This window comes from Chaetodon auriga, chromosome 11 (genome assembly GCF_051107435.1).
Source record: "Chaetodon auriga isolate fChaAug3 chromosome 11, fChaAug3.hap1, whole genome shotgun sequence".
NCBI lineage: Eukaryota > Metazoa > Chordata > Actinopteri > Chaetodontiformes > Chaetodontidae > Chaetodon > Chaetodon auriga.
In genome coordinates this window covers 17,042,955-17,061,252 of record NC_135084.1, presented here as the reverse complement: position 1 = coordinate 17,061,252, position 18,298 = coordinate 17,042,955, and the positions used below count along the sequence as shown (strand labels likewise).

General features: G+C 41.7%; 1 protein-coding gene across 2 annotated transcripts in view; it reads right to left on the bottom strand.

The window, feature by feature from the left end:
- The window catches only part of LOC143328447 (SH3 and PX domain-containing protein 2A-like), a 55,888-nt gene that overhangs the window by 25,473 nt on the left and 12,117 nt on the right, over window positions 1-18,298 (bottom strand). For both annotated transcript variants that reach the window (XM_076743591.1, XM_076743592.1), the window contains exons 3-6: window positions 15,562-15,637; window positions 14,242-14,318; window positions 13,246-13,337; window positions 5,475-5,506 (exon numbers count right to left, since the gene is read on the bottom strand). In XM_076743591.1, coding sequence (XP_076599706.1) covers window positions 5,475-5,506; window positions 13,246-13,337; window positions 14,242-14,318; window positions 15,562-15,637 — 277 coding nt within the window. The remainder of the gene's footprint in view (window positions 1-5,474; window positions 5,507-13,245; window positions 13,338-14,241; window positions 14,319-15,561; window positions 15,638-18,298) is intronic.

The window sequence follows — 18,298 nt, the reverse complement described above, 5'->3', positions numbered from 1 at the left end:
TGCGTGTGAGCTTATATGTGTCTCGTGGAGCATGTGTACGCAAAGCGTATACCTCAAGTATTTATGAGCTTTGAAAAGGAAAGTATTTCCTTCTTGGCTTCCATGAGATAGCCCTATTAGCCACTCTCTGTGTTTATATCTCTCCTCAGTCAGATTTATACATGTGCTTCCTGCTCCCACCCTTGCACTCCCAGAAGTCCTAACTCCATCCAACCTCCACCTCCACCCCCACTCACCCATCATCAGCTCCATCCAAAGATGATGACAGTTGGGAACTTTGCAATAATTCACCACCAAGAGGAGGAAACCAGGGAGTCTAGTCTACCCATTTATACCAAGGAATTTTTCTTCGTGAGAGATTTTCAGGGATCAGTCATTTTGGTTGATAGCATGGCTGGCATTGGCCTTTATGTCTTAGTGCCATACTTTGAACCCTGGGGTAACTTTACGAGAGCAGATCTGGGTTGAGAGGAGTAAAATTTGGCAAAGTGCAATGCCTTTGTTTGGCTCATCAGCAGCAGATGTGCAGTTGGATTAGAAAGACACAGGACTGCTGTTCAATGTAGTACAGATGTACTCATGTCATTGAATCAGTATGTGGCCCTAAGGGAGACAGGGCAGACCACAAACAAATAGTACAGAAACTTTCCCTAAAATCATCTTACAGTACGATAGCCTTCACAAGGCTGTTAAAACTGCTGAATATCTTCATCATCTTCACTTGATCTGGTGATTGTCTCTGTATTTTAGGGCTAGATAAGAGCGCAAATGTCATGGAAGTTAAAAGTACCAGAAACATTTTGAGGCATGGCTGAGATTTGCAAGATTTTGAAACCGATTGTTTACAATCATATTTCTTCGTCTTCTTTTTTGCCTTTGCTGGCACATTGCAACATCACTGAAAAGGTTGCCGCCTCCAACTGTCATGCATTAAACCACTGCAGGACTGAGTGTCACGGAACTTGCGTGTATGCATGCACATGACAATAACAAAAATGGGACCCGCTTGTACAAACATTGCACCACTACTACTACTAGAGGTAACTTTAGTAGCAGCGTCATTGCACCGGATGTTGCTAATTCAGAGGGTTTCGGAAAAGTCCGGAATCAGAGGGAAACTGCTAATTAAATAAAAAGAGCTTTAATCCTCCACTTCATCAGGTTTTCCAATAAAAACTCTGACACCCCTCTTAATGCTTGACAACTAGAATATGAAGAAACTGCAACTATATCAAAGAATGCCATAATGTAAGGTGTCCCAACAACTGACCCTCTATACAAAACTATAGATCAGATGAATATATTTTTCTGATCTCATTCATTCTCATCTTATTTTCTGGCTTAAACATGGTATTCAAAGCAAAAAGAGCCCGCGGTGACAAATGGTCACTTATCAGGGACTGAGCGACCTGTATTAGATCTGCTCTATGCTGGAGGGAGTGGAGCTTTGACTCTGCCAGAGTTAAGTAGTAACTTGGGAAAAAACAAACATTTCCATGAAATGAATGGCCACATCTACGACTTTTAACACCATCTCGTAGAAAAAAAGGCAAAATGTCTGGCAAAACCCGGTTTAACCACGAAATGGATCTTTCTGCTACTGTGAGACTCATTGTGTGAGTCGGGGGTTTCGTTGAGAAAGAAGCTGCTGAAACAGTGTATGCCTGTTAATTTGGAACTTCTCATTTGCCTTAACGATTTCCTATGCCAGTTTAAAATCTTATCCATCTGCAAATACAAACAAACACACAGCCCTCTTGACCCACCCCCCATCTAACAGAACAGATTAACCCCTTTTCCACTCGACAAGCGTGCACACACACACACATGCATACCCACATACAGCATGTAAACACCCACACAGACACAACCTCGAGCACACATACACACCCTCTAAGCCCCCGGAGACCCGCAGCTCAAATAAAGACAGCAAGTCTGCACACATAAACACACTCCCTCAGTCCGTGCGCAACACTGAAATGGTTTCCACTTGCCACGTAAACCTCCTCTCCTCTCCAGCTGCTTTTCACATGCACTACACCCCTGAGCGCTCCATTTCTTTTCCTCTCTCCTCAATCTCTAACTGTCTTCTGCTCATCTCACTTTCTTTTTTCATACAAATTATCACTAATGCTTTAAAGATGATCTGAATCTGCTGAAGCTCAACATCCTAGAAAGTAAACAGCAGATTATCTGAACATCTGACTTCATTTGAATACTCAGGTTGTTTAGTTTTCCTTATGAAACAGTTATCCTTGTCTTTTTTTTGGCCTCATGTTGATAAAATATTATGTATTTCATCACCATAGCCAAAGGGTGCTTCCTTTCGGGCTTGGTTATGATAGCAGCCCCATTTATCTGACAGTGATTTATGCTCATGCCCGATATCAGCAGTCAATTCTGACAAGTCTATTATATGTTAGACCTTATGTAGATAGCGGTGACTTCTATGATGCTCCGTCACTGATGGAGACTTCGATCTCATACTGTGGAGCTCTTGAAGTGGAAGTCACAGTTTGAAGACAATAAATGAGATATGGGCCAGAATCTTACTGAAAACATATGAGAGGAAATCCCAGAGTATATAACGCAATTCCCTTTTAAATCACTTTCTGTCCTCTGGTCTCCATCACCTAAACAACAAGGAAAAACAATCACGACGGTGATAAAAATGATGAAGACAACGATGGCAATGACTACATTTAAATGCAAATAAATACTCCACTATCTAATATACAATACTCTGAATTTTATAAGGGTCATGTTCCGTTTGGGTATCCAAAATTAGATCTTATTCTGATTGTAGCATTTTCCAATTAAGACATGTGGGATATGCCGATGTTATTTGGGTTTTAGGAGCATTCATTACGCATGTATGCAGCACATCCTGACTATGCGTCTAAACTGGGGTTTTTACCGCAGTTTGCAACACATGGCCTCTCGCCTGTTTACAGTCAGCTCTGTGTGTTGTCTAGCCAACAGTTTGCAGGGCTGGAGTAGAGGCATTTCTGGTCTGAAGGAGGTACACACCTACTTTAAACTTTCTGAAGTACTTGGATATCAACAGGTTTTTGGACATGTAAAAATATCACAACGATGACCTTTTCAAGAAGGCGGTTGAATGGAGAGAGGCTGTGTTCATTAAGCGTCTGCACAGCTGCATGTTGATTGGAACATTGGTGGAATATTCATTTTCATTAGCCCTGCAAACTGCTTAGAGGGAAGACTGTCTTTTTTAGAATAAGGGCAAAATCAGGGATATTTTGTGCATGTAAACATAGACAATGGGACCAAGAATGAGCGATTATCTATGAGTGTGTAGGTAAACAGAGCTTAGTCGAACCTCTAACCACGAGCAGTTTTGTGGTAAAGGGCTACATTCTCCTGTTTAGGGCAGGGGCTCAGTAAACTCTTATGGGAGACCTGCACCATGTAATTATGGAAACCATAGGCTGCAGCTACAGCACAAATTCACCACAGCCTCACTGCACTTTATCTGCTGTCCGGCTTTAAAAGAGAAAAATCAATCTTTCAGCTGTGTTAACCACTAATGTCCAGCAAGGGGACTATGGTGAAGGTTTGCAGAGGGCTTGAACAGTATGTACTCCATGTTGATGGTGAAAAGTAAGTCATCATGAGCACCAGACATAAAGTGTGCTATTATTGTTTGCATTGGTAGACTTGATCCCATCGAATGATTTATAATGTACATGTTACTACGTAGGTGCTAACAGATTTAATATCAAACCAAACCAAACAGCTGAAATGACTATATGACGAACTTTCCAGGCAGCCAATATGAATATAACTGGAAACCAATCTAATATCTTGCACAGACTGAATGTAGGCTACTTCACACACACACACACACACACACACACACACACACACACACACACACACACAGACACACAGCTGAAATAAGACAATTTTTCCATTTCGCTATGTAGCTGGAATCCCCTGTTACGTAAAGCCTCAATACCATGGAACACATAATGAAATTAGGTTGGGGTCTTATTTCGTTTGGTGGCAACTCCGGCACAGCTTTTTCTCAGAGTGGATCGCCCACAGAAAATTAACTTACAGGTCACTTACTGAGACTTTCATTGCCCAGCTATGTCATACCTAACTGTGGCAGCTTGCAGGAAGGATGGCCACAGCAACTTTGTATCTGATTGCAGGACTAATGTGTAATTTAGTAATGCATGTGGGTATTCTGAGACTGCATGCACACACAAATATACAACACTTGCACAGCTGTTCACTAAACCCCTCTCATACTTTTCCTGCAGCCTCCTACGCTCGTATCCCCATGCTCAGCTGAGTCATTCAGTCTTTCTGTCTTCACTGCACTCTCTCTCTCTCTCTCTCTCTCTCTCTCTCTCTCTCTCTCTCTCTCTCTCTCTCTCTCTCTCTCTCTCTCTCTCACACACACACACACACACACACACACACACACACACACACACACATAAACAAGCCTGGCAAAGCAAATACATAACATAGAGGTACAAACAGGTGGTCTCTTTCACCTAACACTGCTTTCTTGAGAATTTCAACACACTGCAGAAGCGTTGGGTCAGGATGTGTTTGAAGAACATGTGCTCTTCCTGACTGTCCATGTGGTTGCTTTTATGTTTTTATATTGATAGAAGAAAGCAAACTGAATAAACTGACTGGAAGCAAGACTGACGAACATGAATATGAGAGTAGAACTGGCAACCCCAAACAAGAAAATAATTTGATACTATTCCTGTGACCATGTGCACCTGGCAACCATTTTCCACTTGCCCTGATAAAGGCTTTAATGGCTGAAACTTATATGCATGTTTTTGCTCTTATTATGATTTAATGTTGAGACATTAAAGGATTTTTACTTGGCTACCCTCTTGAGTGTCTCAGACCTCTCAACAATTCTCCTCCTATAACAGTGTCATACTCATTATGGGATGTTAAAGAGGTGATCAAAGTTGACGCAGCAGAACCAGAGATATCTTTTTATTCTAAGCAAGGGCTGCAACAAGCAATTATCTTTAAAAAGTATGAATGCCATTCACAATTTCTCTGAACTCTTGCTGATGTCTAAGCAACAGGCTAAAATAAATAAAGAAATGTGACAAAGTACTAAATCTTCTCATTTCAGAAGCTCAACCCGCAGAATATTTGGCATTGTTGCTTGAAAAATAACTGAAACCATTAACTGATTGTCAAAATAGTTGCTGTGACTTCAGGCAGTTTATCAGATTTCATGCAGCTTTCTCTGGAGCCACGGAAGATTCGAAATTTTCACAGTACTCCCCAAGAGCCGGAAACAGACTTTGATGTGTAAAAACAGCAGAGTTCCCCTTCACAGCTGAAGTAGTTTTGTGCAAATACATATACTCAAAAACAAATGATGAAAACTGTTACTATTTGTACGTAAAAAGAGGCCTCAAACACACACTATCACTCAAGTAAGCAGTTTGGATCCTTACCTGATTTGCGTTTGCCGGAGCCTCCACAGTCTCTGCAAAGGAAGCAACACCAGAGAAGCATGGTCAGTGTGAGTGTGTGTGTGTGAGACAGGTCAGTGCATTAATACAGCTTGATCAATGCAGTGACTGGTTACTGCTGAATCTCCAGCCTGGGACCATCCAAGTGCAGTTGGCACACAAGCACCAGCCAAACCCTCGTTGAGAATGCACGCTGAACTTGACCCACTACCAGAGGGAGGGAGACAGGGTGGGATACAGCATACTGTACGGGTGTGTAAGTGTGTCAAGGACAGTAACAAAACAAATCAGCAGATATTCTTGCCAATATCCTCTAATGCGTCCACTGAATGTTATCTGTTCAAATGGTAGATATGGTGTATCTGAGCGCGATGCAGCTGCCTCTGTTTAACAGAACAGCATTTATTTACTTCACAACAGTATCATATCCCCTTGATTAGTCCCATTCATGTTTAGATGTGAGAGTGTCTTTCTGTTCCAAAGCATGGACTGAAGCACAACACTGAAAGGATGAGCATTAGTGTCAATGAACCCACTCTGTGCTTTCACGCTCATCAGAGCCACAGAGCAGTAATTTGCCACTGACTGTGTGCACATTTACTGTACATGTCTGTGTGTGCTCCTTCTTTGGTTTGGTTTCTTTTTATTTAGACTGGAGCAGATCATTTGCATAATTGAAAACCTGTCACTGCTGTTGGATCTGTTCAGCCGGGGAAAATATGATGCTATTATTTCAGTTTGACAAAAATTAGTCATTTAGAATTAGAGAAAACAAACATTTGCACGATGAGCACGGGATAAATAGATTCAAATTGATTCATTAAAGTGCTGTCAGTTCAATTTGAATGCTCATGCTTCATTTACTGAAATGCAGGTACATAAACAATGATGCCTGACATAATTCATCCAGTTTGATGAGATTATACAGCAGAAATGTGTAAACATTTCTAAACAGAACAAAATTCCAGACCTGTATCTGCATGTACTGTACATGTGTAGCTTGTAGCATGTTGTACATTTTAGGAGGAGCTGGCTGAGGTGCAGAGAGAGCCCACTGAGGAGAAGCCGAGGTTTGACGCAGATGGGAGCAGACACCTGGCTCTCTGGAGAGGCCAGCAGCAGGACTGCAGCCATGGCCGGTTATGGATATGAGTGCATGTTTGGATAATCCTTGTCCAACATTTGGTTACAAGGTTACAGTCTGTTCATCAGCTCTCTCTGTTTCATTGATTCCGATCAACAAGAAAAGTACAACTTCAACTCTTATTCAGTTTCTGAAGTAGAATATTTTCTGCAGTAGTACAAAGACGCTCTGTCACATTTAGGATTTGCTTTTAGAGAAGGATAAAAAATGTAAAATGGCATTGAAAGCTGCAAAGTGTCTGGCAAGCACCCTAGTTCAAGCTAAGCCACACTTCTTGCTTAATCAAAACATTTTTTTTTTTTTTACCAATAGCTGTATTCCTCTGTTAATTCAGATAAAGTCATTTTTGGCACAAGGCTTCTCTGTTTCCAGATGCATGAACAAATACGAGTTATGAGACATTTCCAATCACACATGTAACAGCTTACAGCTCAGTTCGGCTTCATTAAAAACATTCATGATATACTTACTTCATTTTGAAGTAAAACAACAAATGCAACTGTGAATACACTATTAAATTGGATTGTGACAGTAAAAACAATGTTTATATTGGATCTTCTAGCAATGCTCATACTGTTGAAGCGAATTTCACAACTTTCTATATGACATGATGTGCAGCAAACACAGTAATGCTTAACATTTATGCTGAGCCAACATAAATATGGTTGCAGTCTATTAAAAATAAGCATAGTCTAAGAAGATGATGTGCAAAGTATCACTGGAGAGGGTTTTAAAATCAAAACAACTCACACATCATATACAGTGTGACTAGTTCACCAATTCTTTTCAGGATGGAAAAGCAAGCAGCTTGAGTGGCACTATTTCTTTCTGTAATGTAGCATAAACTCTGGGATAGATCACAGTATGTTTATGGTAACAGCTTCAGATACTGTTGACATCAAGACATCGTGTGATACAAATCAATTGTAATACATGTTACGCATTTCTGAAGCGTTTTATGAAGCATCCTGTGTTTATTTGGTGAAAGTCTGGTAGGGTGGAGATGAAACTGAGAGAAGCACTATGGAGGGATGGGGAGAAATGATGGGGATAAAGTAGATGCTTGACCTGCCCTGCTAGCTCGTGACCCATAGCACAGAGCTGGAATAATATGCTTCCCAGGAGGAGACTGAGCACACAACTCTGGCTCTGTGCGCTTTCCTCCTATCACCAGTAAAATCTAATAGATGAGGGGAAGGTAAGGGGGGCGAAAATATGTCCAAACACTATTAAATGCTTAAGATTTTGAGCCCGTGTACACTTAAACCATTAGTTAACAATAGAGAGTCACAAAAGTTGGGAGGAAGCCTTTACAATTCATAAAGTTCTGGTTTCATTCCGTGCACGCCCATGCCAGGAGATGCACATGCGGTATATGGACATACACATAGACTGCATGGGCTGAACACATCATTAAAAATCCAAGCCCATGAGAGTCCATCCTAAGCTTGAGTTGAGAATAACCATCTGTTCGCAGCTCACTCTTTGTAGGTGGGCCTATTAGAAATGGAATGTGTGAGACATTAGTCCTTTGCTCACATTTCTCAGCCAAGCCAGAGGACTGAAGTGCCCGCCCCACTGCATGTATACATTACACAGACACTCCCACCTGACCTAACGTTAACCTCTGCAGGAGTAACCTCCAGCTCGGGGGTCAATGGGTCAGCGTCATTAAACAGGAAATCATAATGATAGAGCTGGTTTGTGCACAGAAAAGGTACAGTAGGGATTTTTGTGTGTATATCCTGAAGAAAGGTAATGACACTTATTCAAATCCTCACAAAAGCACGGTAAACTCATGCACACGGGCCAATATCTCCAGCAAAGCTTGGTCATGATTACACAATGATGTCAGGGGAAAAGAATGTTAGTTTGACCATGAATCGACCACTAATAACTTCCCTTGTGGTGAAACGGTGATGTAAAATTAAGCTTTAGGCTGTAAAGAAAAGACTTTAAAACAACTTTATTGTCTCTCATATACAAATGCATGATTATGTACTTGTATTAATCGTGTTGTGTTTACACATTCCCAGTCTCGGGGACTCAACTCCCATTTGGGGACAAAAACAGGGTCCCGTAAGGTAAATCGGTCCATTTCTGGTTTTCGGTTAAGGTTAGGGGGTTAGATACGAGCAGCTGTAATTAAAGCTGCAGTAAATCTCCAGGAGATTAAAGTCAGTCAGTGCAATGTCTTCCAGAGTCATGTGTGTATCTGTTTACATGCATATGGAAGGAGTCCACAGTAGCTGTACCATAATGCATGCACATCTGGAGGAATGTGTTTTGACCACAGGTTTTGTACCAGCAGTATGATCATATGTTTTGAATAGAGGCTACAGAAGTGAAATGTTTTGTTTTCATCTTGACACGAGCGGCTTTGCTCAGAATTGCAAATAGTCTTTACGACAACAGTTACTGTGTCAAAGAGTTACAGTACACAGCTTTGAATACTGGCTGTTACTGTTTTAAATAATCAATTGATTTAATTCTGAAGACTCATGCATGATCAGATGTCCTCCGCCTTCCGTCATGTGAAGATGATAAAAGACAAGAAAACATAATTCTTCTACTTCATGCTGCTGTGAGTACAGGAACCCCTTTGACCCCTTGACTGAATTTAGATGAAGTTTTTATCTCCAAAATCATTCAGCATGGCAGTTATTCCCTTTCTTTTTCTACGGTATCTTAAGCCACAGACGCTATGCTGCCGTGGATCCTTGACGTCAACATCACAATCTTCACAGTTCTCACAATCTTCACATGACTGACTCCCATTCTTCTTGTTCTCGACAAGTCTACAGAGTGTGGAGCAGTTAACAAGGCATCCAGTTATGTGATATAAAGGCATATAAAAGCATTGTTGACAAACTACCTCAGCATTTATAGAGCATTTATATCCTTTTATCCACAGCAGTGGTGTGCCAGGAGATGCTGCCTGGCACAGTGCAGACATTCATCGGGGTGGTGTGAAGACCCAGCATCAGTGACCATACTGGACTCAATGGGCCTCATGCAAGAACTACTTGTACAGATAGTCTGCAGTTCTCTACAGTGAGAAAAATGTCACCTGAAATCATAACGTCTCAAGGTGAATCATTCTGGATTCTAAATATGATAGAGATATTGACTAACCGAGACAAACATCATGCCAAATTAATATTCTGTTCACCAACCATCATCATCCTCCTGGCTTGCCAATTTACTGAGAGGTTTTTAAGATTTGATCATTGTTATTGGCATACTTCCACACAGCAACTTATTCAGCCCAGCAGTTGTTTGGAAAATTCTCTCCCTCCAGCAGCTGCGTCAGGCTCTTATGCAGGTCTCTGTCTCGTATCATCCTCTGTAGCACCCGACAGTGTAGCATCGCCTTGTGTAGGCTATAATGTTATCCTCTCTAATATCCCCTTGACTGCCTCTTATATCAGTCATGGGCTGCTTTGCTTTAGAAAGACATTTTCTATTATCTACCTTCATTTGAAGCCATTCTCTCTTTTTTCTGTCACAGCGCAGTGTTTCTCAAATGACACGTCGTTGACAGCTGTGTTATTAATGTTTTCTAATTGCTTCTTGTCCTTGAACAACACTGCTAACACTGTTAAGTTTGTTTGCTGATTTCCTCCATGATTTGAGACTTTTCTACATTAAAATCTTGTTTTTGATGACGTTTATGTAAATGAAACTTGCCCACAAACAGCAGAGCAGGTACCCTTATATGGCAATTTTAGGGGCGTTGAGTTTGTGCACTTCAGGGACTTTAGTGAATCTGACTTGGAACATTCAGATGATCAAGCCCAGTGGCCTTGAACCTGACTTGACTGGATGTATGCTCAGCGAGTACAGTCCAGGAAGTACTGATACTTGCAGTTTCCTCAGGAGAAGGTCTTAATCTTTCTTTTTTTTTTTTTGTATGCTGCATCAGTGCACTCCCCGCTGGGTTCCATATGCTCAGACTCGCAAGTCAAAATGTAGAGCTCAAGTCTATTAGACTACGACCGCACAAGCCGACCAACCTTCAGAGGAACAAGAAGTTTACGTGCCAATACAACTAAGAGCTGGAATACATGGGCAGAGGCCAATCAACATGTCAGCAAAATACAAACAGATGAATAAATAAACATGAGCTGGTTTGTAAAAGATTTGTAAAATGTTGATGTGGAGACACATTATTGAATTATTCATAATTGCACCATTGCCCTTGACCAGGTTGCTGGCCTCAGAACTGCAGATTGTCTCCAGGCGCTGCGCTGTGGCTGCACACTGCTCCTAAATAGTTAGGATGGATCAAATGCAGAGGACAAATTTCCCCTTGGGGATTAATAAAGTGTAACATACTTATTACTATTCTAAAAAATATGAAACAAAGCAATGTCACATTGCAGATAGGGCACTAAAAGACATCTTTCAGTGAACAAGCAGAAACACGGGCTGGCACTGATGGTACAATTTATCTCAGCAAAACGCCTTAAAACTACCTGATGTCAAAATCATAAGCACGATCACCTTAAAAAGCACCTGACTGCAGCTTGTTGCAACAACACAAAGTCGCCATTCAAATCTGCATAATGGTCAAACTAACGCTGCAGTGTTGAGAGAATGATTGATCACCAAAACCTTGCGTTTTAATTTTATATCCAGCCAGTGGCATTCATTATCATAAAGGAAATCTAAACTCTAGAATTCAATATTCACTGCATGTGCTCTATCATAATCAGTTATTTGAGGTGCCGATACGAACCCAACGATGTAAGATTATGAAAAACATGTTTCTATTATAATGACTATTTGTCTTAATTTCTCTCCAAGTTTCTCAAAAGTTCCTCTTTCTTGTGAAATATTCAACAGTGTTCAGCCTTTAGGCCCCTGAAACTACTTTAAAAGAGGAAGTCATTACTTGAATTTGAAGGAAGTGTCACTTTGGTCCAAAGGTTCTCAGGCCAAATAGAGTCAAAACCAATTATTTAAGCATTGTATATTTGTGCAATCTCATTTGCTGACTTAAGGCAATGAGGTGTCTGAGAAATATTTAGTGATCACGTTTTGATATTGATGCTACTATACTTGAGGCATCACAAGAGAAGATATTTATTTTTCAGCTCATTTCACTGCTGTCTAACTGAGAACTTTCCGCATAGGTAAAAGCAGGACCATTTATTATACAGTATCATTCCTGTAAAGTTCACAAAGCTACACGCTATTTAACATTAATCTATTCATTATCATGTATCAATACAAATCTAAAAAGGCCAGTCAAGCCATTAAAAATGCCAATTACTATTTGCTTTGTGTATGCCTGTCTACAAATCAGCTCAAACATAAACCAAACCTCAGCCTCGCTGCAGTGTAATGTGATACTTTCAGCCTATTGCATGGCTCCCTCTTGTGATGGAGCAACGTCAGAGCCATTTCTTTTCTTCTTTACTGTGCGGTGACATCTGTTCACCGTTAGATGGCAGTAGCAGATGAGGACATGGCCTCACTGCTCATGCCTAGGGTGGCTGACAACTGGCAGAAATACCAGTAAAATGGATGTGAATCATATTTCATGGTGGAGAAAGTGTCACCAGTATGACTGGGCTCATAATTAATCAGTGTAATAGATACACATTTGAGTGATTGGATGAAAGGCTTTTTACTGCCTGTGCTCACAGTGTATCAGTACCTGTGGCTTTGCCGTCATCACCTGAGCAGAAAAACAAAATACTTCTCAAAATATCAATGCTTACTTTACACAAAATGTAATAAAATAGCTCTCCAATTAAGCTGGAGTACAACTTTATGGTTGTAAACAGTCATTTTTCCTTTTTCTGACACGCTTCTTCACCATACCAAGTCATTCTCAAATGAACCGCCACCCAAGTGAACTCAGCACTTGGGTGGCATGGCTTTTAGACAATCTCAACATCTCAGTTTAAGCTGCACTCGACCGTCTCTGTGACTGGAGGAGGATTTCACTTTGAAGTGGGATTAACATGTAAGGGCAGCAGGGGTTAGAGGTGGTGGGCCTGGCCGGAGTGGAAAGACCCCCTCAAGAGGTTACTCTACCACATTCTTCTCTTTGAGCGTGCTGGGAAGTGTACAAGCAACACCTGATTTTACATTCATATCATTGTGGGAAGAAATATGATCACAGACATACTTTGATTGCACACAGATCCGACTGAAAGAATTGAATTTGAACAAAAAGTACTGTAGCAGCCGGTCTGTAATTACTCCCACTCCGACTTTGAACTGAGTATGACAAATGACTAGCCTGAGCGTTTTATCTGCTCTGAGACTTGAACTCAGCCGCACTCTCATGACTCAACTGATCCTTACGCATTCGTTTTGGGATCAGGTGTCACCTCCCAGAAATCATTATTAATAAAACACAGTGCCTCCCAACCAGCATCCATCAATCAACCCTGAGACACAGCAAAGCCTCCGGATCAAGATGGGTCAGTGCGGGTGAGAGGCATCTGTCCCAGCTGCTGAACCACACACACACAGTCTGCGGCTGTAGCTTCCACAAGGTTTGTTTGGTATCTAACAGTTCATATAACACAGATGATGCTAATGCTCTGTGATAGCTTATGATTTGTAAAGTATGCGGTGATAGTTACTCACTCTGTGGGAGGGTTGAGGTCCTCTAACTTGGTCTCAAAGAACTTAAGGACCTCCTCACTTTGGGAAATGTGGGAGGGAAGCTTCATCAGAGCCTGCGGGGGAGAAAGGGAGGGAGAAAGCTACTGGTTGCAACAAGAACACAAACTGAAATGGTTGCATGTATTTTCTGAAAAAGCATTGTAGTTTGTTTTGAATGGCAGTGAGTAACCAGGTTATAACACTTAGTCACTGTACAGTCAGTCAGATGAGAAGACCAGGCAGGGATGTGGAGGGTGTGGAGGGGAAGGAAGAAGGCTCTGAGCCCAGAGTGAGGGTTAAAACAAAGGAAAAGACACAGAGGTGATGGATTCTAACTACTGCCTGTTCAGCTGCATGCACATTCAAAATGAGATGCATCAGCTCGCTGCACTTGAATCAGAAAAGACTTACAGGAACAATATTAAAAAGAAATCTAGTTTTGTTGCCTTTAAGCTTCTTGACTTCACTGCAAATCTTATTTAGTTCCTTTAAATGAAAACTGCTGCCACACTTGGCAGAGCACCTGCCCCACATTCCCTTCTCTGACCTACTGAATATAAGAGGGTTAGGTAGCCATCTGCACACACTACTACGCTTCAAGTCTGCTGATTCATTCTTATTCTTTAGACTGTGTTTTACCCTTGTGTGCCCCTATTTCCCTTGTTTCCTTTATGGGCTGCCTATTTACATTGGTGACAGGAAACGACCAGTGCAGATAGAGCAGTGGCTTTCCTGCTGAGGCTGGTGGGGGGAGATAAATGTTGAAGCCTGCCTTGGAAATACTGCACCAAATGTTCAGGGAGTAGAGAATTGACATAGATAAAGTGCTCTTTCAGGCAACACATGAATAAAAAAATTAGTATTCAACTTTTATTGTCCCAAAAGACAAGAAGTATTGTGTTAACAGTGAACAAACAGACACTATGGACTCAAAGTACATCTCTGAGGACAGTATGAGACATACAGCCTTGGTCTTACTTTGCAGTAATTATCCAGGTGCTTCAGTCGTCTGACGGCGACGTCTCTTATGTGACTTCTGCGAAACAAGACTTTACCTGAGGAAAAACAGCACTGTCAGTTGCAAATACATATCCAAAAAAAAATCACATTTCAGATAATCAGATGAATGATGAAAAGACAGATCCCTCCTTTCCTCCCCCGTCAAGTGGATTCAGACATTACTGATGGTGGGATGTAAACTATTGAGGAATATATGGAAAACTCATTCAAAGTTGTTTGAACAAGCTGTTAAAGTTGTTAAGTTGTTAAAATAGAGGTTGTAATTGTTATACTGAATGACAAAAAGCTGGACAGATTGATTAATGGAAGCCAATAGGACCCACTCCCCCTTTTTTCTTCCATCTGTTAATGAAATGATGAAACCACTGGCAGGATTTTGCTCTCCCTGTATTTTACTCATGCTCAGCCTCCCCTCAAAAACTGCTCTCCTTCATGTATCTATGTGTATGTCGATATGTACACTGCATGCATTACTCTGTTTTATTGAAATCCTAGATGTATATGGGGGGGGGGGGGGGTAACAACATGAAAATACAGAAATAAAACCCCCAGCACTGAGCACATCTTCTTTGGATAACTGTTTGCATCACAAATTATTAATTCATATGTTGTCAGTGTGAAATCCAGCTGTGGAAACATGACATGACATATTAAAAAAACAACAACCTACACTGAATTCATGTCTTAAATCTTTAATACTACAGGCTTGATTTGAAAAACCGAAGATCTCAAAGGGGTCCTCTAATCCATAAATCAATGAGAGCAGTTGTAAAAAGTTGCTCTCCCCCCTATTCATTCTCACTTTAGAACTCAGAAAAGACTGCCCGCTAATATATCACTAAAACCCACCTAACAGTGAAACTGTGCATGCTGTTTGCTGTGAGTGAGCGAATACAGTTCACACCATGTTGGGCTGACAGAGAGATCAAAACAGCACTGGGCAGACTTGAGCAGTACAGCTTGTCTAACAAAGGATCTCTTCACTGCTCTCCTCTGCTCAGGGCCCACAATGAGTTTATCAGATTAGACAAATCCCTCTCTGCTAGCCTCCCACTGACATGGCAGACCGCAAATTGATTTGGCCTGGGTGGAGTATGGCAGTTAATAAAACAATGAAATGTGGTAGGCAATGCTATGGAGCATGTAGGAGTACTAACAAACGTCAGTTGTGCATGGAAATGTCTGAAGGCGTTTCCTTTGCTTGCACTTAGAGCAGTCTCTTGGATAAATCTGAAATTGACGTTGACAGCTGTCTGTATGATGCATTGTATTTATCACCTGGTAAAAAAGGAATAATCCTCTTTTTGGGGTCCTTCTGTCCTCCTTCAATGGGGAATTTGTCGAGGATTCGCATCTGCAAAAGTGAGGGAGAGCGACACAAACATGAGCTGGGCAGCAAAACTCAAAAACATGCCTTTTCGATTGGCACGATAAAAAGAAAGAAATGCCAATGTATAGTACGTATGTAAATGGAAGGGGTCATTATCTTGTAACTGAGGGCTAAACCACATGACCTGTCTTTTATCTACCACAAGATTATCAGGAAAAAGTGGAGGAATCTGAGATGAGAATAGAACCAAAAAAAGGAGATTGCAAGCTCTCCTGGAACAGTCAACCTTCTTGTTATGGTACATGAGCTCAACGAGGGGTGTAATTACATATGATCTGAAAAGCTACTGTGTCGTGCAACTACAAGCAGTTTCACTTTGATCTCTGGGGCAGCAGACAAGGTTACATCACCCACACTTACGGAAAAACAAAAAAATCAAAGCAAGTTCCACTTAAGGAGCTGGAAAAGACGTGAGAGCAGATAATTAACACTTTGATGTTAACACTTGATACTGCAGACCGTTTACAGGATCCATGTATTGAGAGATCTGGAGAGGTACAGACATAAAAACAGATACTGTGTCAAGTCTTTCATGGTGACAGCGCACAACTATTTCCCTCTAAGTGCAGCAGTTTGTAACTGTTTCAGTCTGTGTCTGCTCAGATACTCATATATGTGCGCATCCGTCCCATGTGTGCGAAGAACACTTGCCTCGTTGTGTGTGATGTATGAGCATGTTTTGTGGAGTGTTGAAAAATATGCATTGCAAATGTGTCTGTATCAAGGACAAGTTTCTCATTTCCTCCCTGCATAAATCACCGCAATACCGTGAACGAACATGAGAGCATCCTACAGTAACGGCGAGCTCAAAATCCAGATGTGGCCCCGCCTTTGTTGGTTCTGCCTTGCCTTGTTCCAGATGTGCTTTGTTAAATGGCAAAGACCGTGAGCGTCAAACTGAAGCACACTCAGCTGGGAGGAGGAGACTGGGAGACTAGTCTCGGTCTAAACCGAGCCAAAAACAACCAGGTGGACAAACAGAATCAGACTTGGAGGGTAATGTTGGACCCACTCTGTCTGGGCCTGCAGGAGTTGTTTGTGGGACCTCTCCAGTACGCGTTGGTTTGGTTTCTCCTCTTGTGGTTCTTTCTTTTCTGCGCCCATCTGCTGCCTTTGCTGAATCTCAAAATTTCTCTCAGGGCGTGTCATTTCTCCCCTCCTCCGAAATATAGACAGCTAACAAGAAATGGTTTCTTTTGAAGAGGACAACCGTCATTATTGTGGTTCAAGGGCAAAGTAAAAAGGGCTGAGCAGAAAGAACAGGCCTGGTTAACCACACCTGCACTTAAACATGCACAGCACACAGAGTTTTATGCTCCTAAAACTGCAAGACATTAAATATATATACAAACCATTGTTTTTCTTTAAAATACTCTGGCAATAATACAGTTTTACAGCAAGGGCTGTAATTTCCAAAAATCCCAGTTTCTGTAACAGTGCACTGGCAACTGTTGTGTTTGTCTGACACACTAAGCTGCACACTCATCATGTTATCAGCCTCCCAGCTGGATGGAGCCGTGCACTCCCTCTAAGATGGGAGTGTTCACTCAGCACCTTCAGAAACCAGCTCGGCCGACAGAGGCTCCACATCCAGAAGCGATGATGACATCACCCCCCGGGGGACCTGCCTGGATGGACTCACAGCTCCAGAGCACAGGTGTGAAACGCCGTTCCTATGGCAACAGCCGAACAACTTGGAACAAAACTCTGAGAGAAAACATTTCTCACATTTCATATACCTTCAATTCAGCAGCTTCGGGGACTCGGGAGGCTGTGTTTATTCTATACTTTTTTCCAAAACTCTGCAGAGGATGCTTGGTTCTGTTAAGCTGCACAATCAGCCAAGTGTTCCCACTGGGAAAATGAACATGTAGCAACAGGTGCTGTGATGTAATCACGTTTCCCTGGGTCTTTTTCCACGCTCGATAATCAGCGTCGAGAACAAACGCCAGAGAAAGACACAAATGCTCGATCATCACATAAATCTCTATTTTGGCATCATAACATTGTGGACATGACTTACGGTGACAGGAAACACCCAAACAGCTTCTGTGCACTGTAATGATAATCATTTGAAGCATTTAAACTTAATTGCACTCGCAGGAGTGGGGAGGGGAGGAGCGGACAAAGAGACACTGCACTGAGCAGAAGACAAAGAAACTGCTCTGAGAGGAATCTCAGACAGGGGGAGTTTGGAGGAATGTTTGAGTGGGAAAACAATCTGATCCCATCTCTGGCTTGTGTTGTGACATCTGCTTGACAGTTGTTTACTGCAGAGAGATTACGATGCAACAGCCCTCTTGGTCACGAAGTGCCTGAGATTGACTTGGACTCACATTTTGTCGGCAATGTTGTTACAAAAGCTGCGTTGTCAGAAACAAGTAATGTAAACTCACATCTTATGTCTCCTCTGGTACTGAAGCAGACTGCTGCAACAGTGATGAGTGTTCAAACCTTTGGGCTGCTCCTCTCTGCAGCCCGCCGGTTCATTTGACTATAATCAGTCTATTCATTCAGAGAGGAAACCCTACTGATGGTAAACATCAAAGTTTGTTTACAGGTCTATTACATATTTGAAAAAAAAAGCTGTGGAAAGCTTTTAGTGGCTCCAGAGGGAGCTCCGCG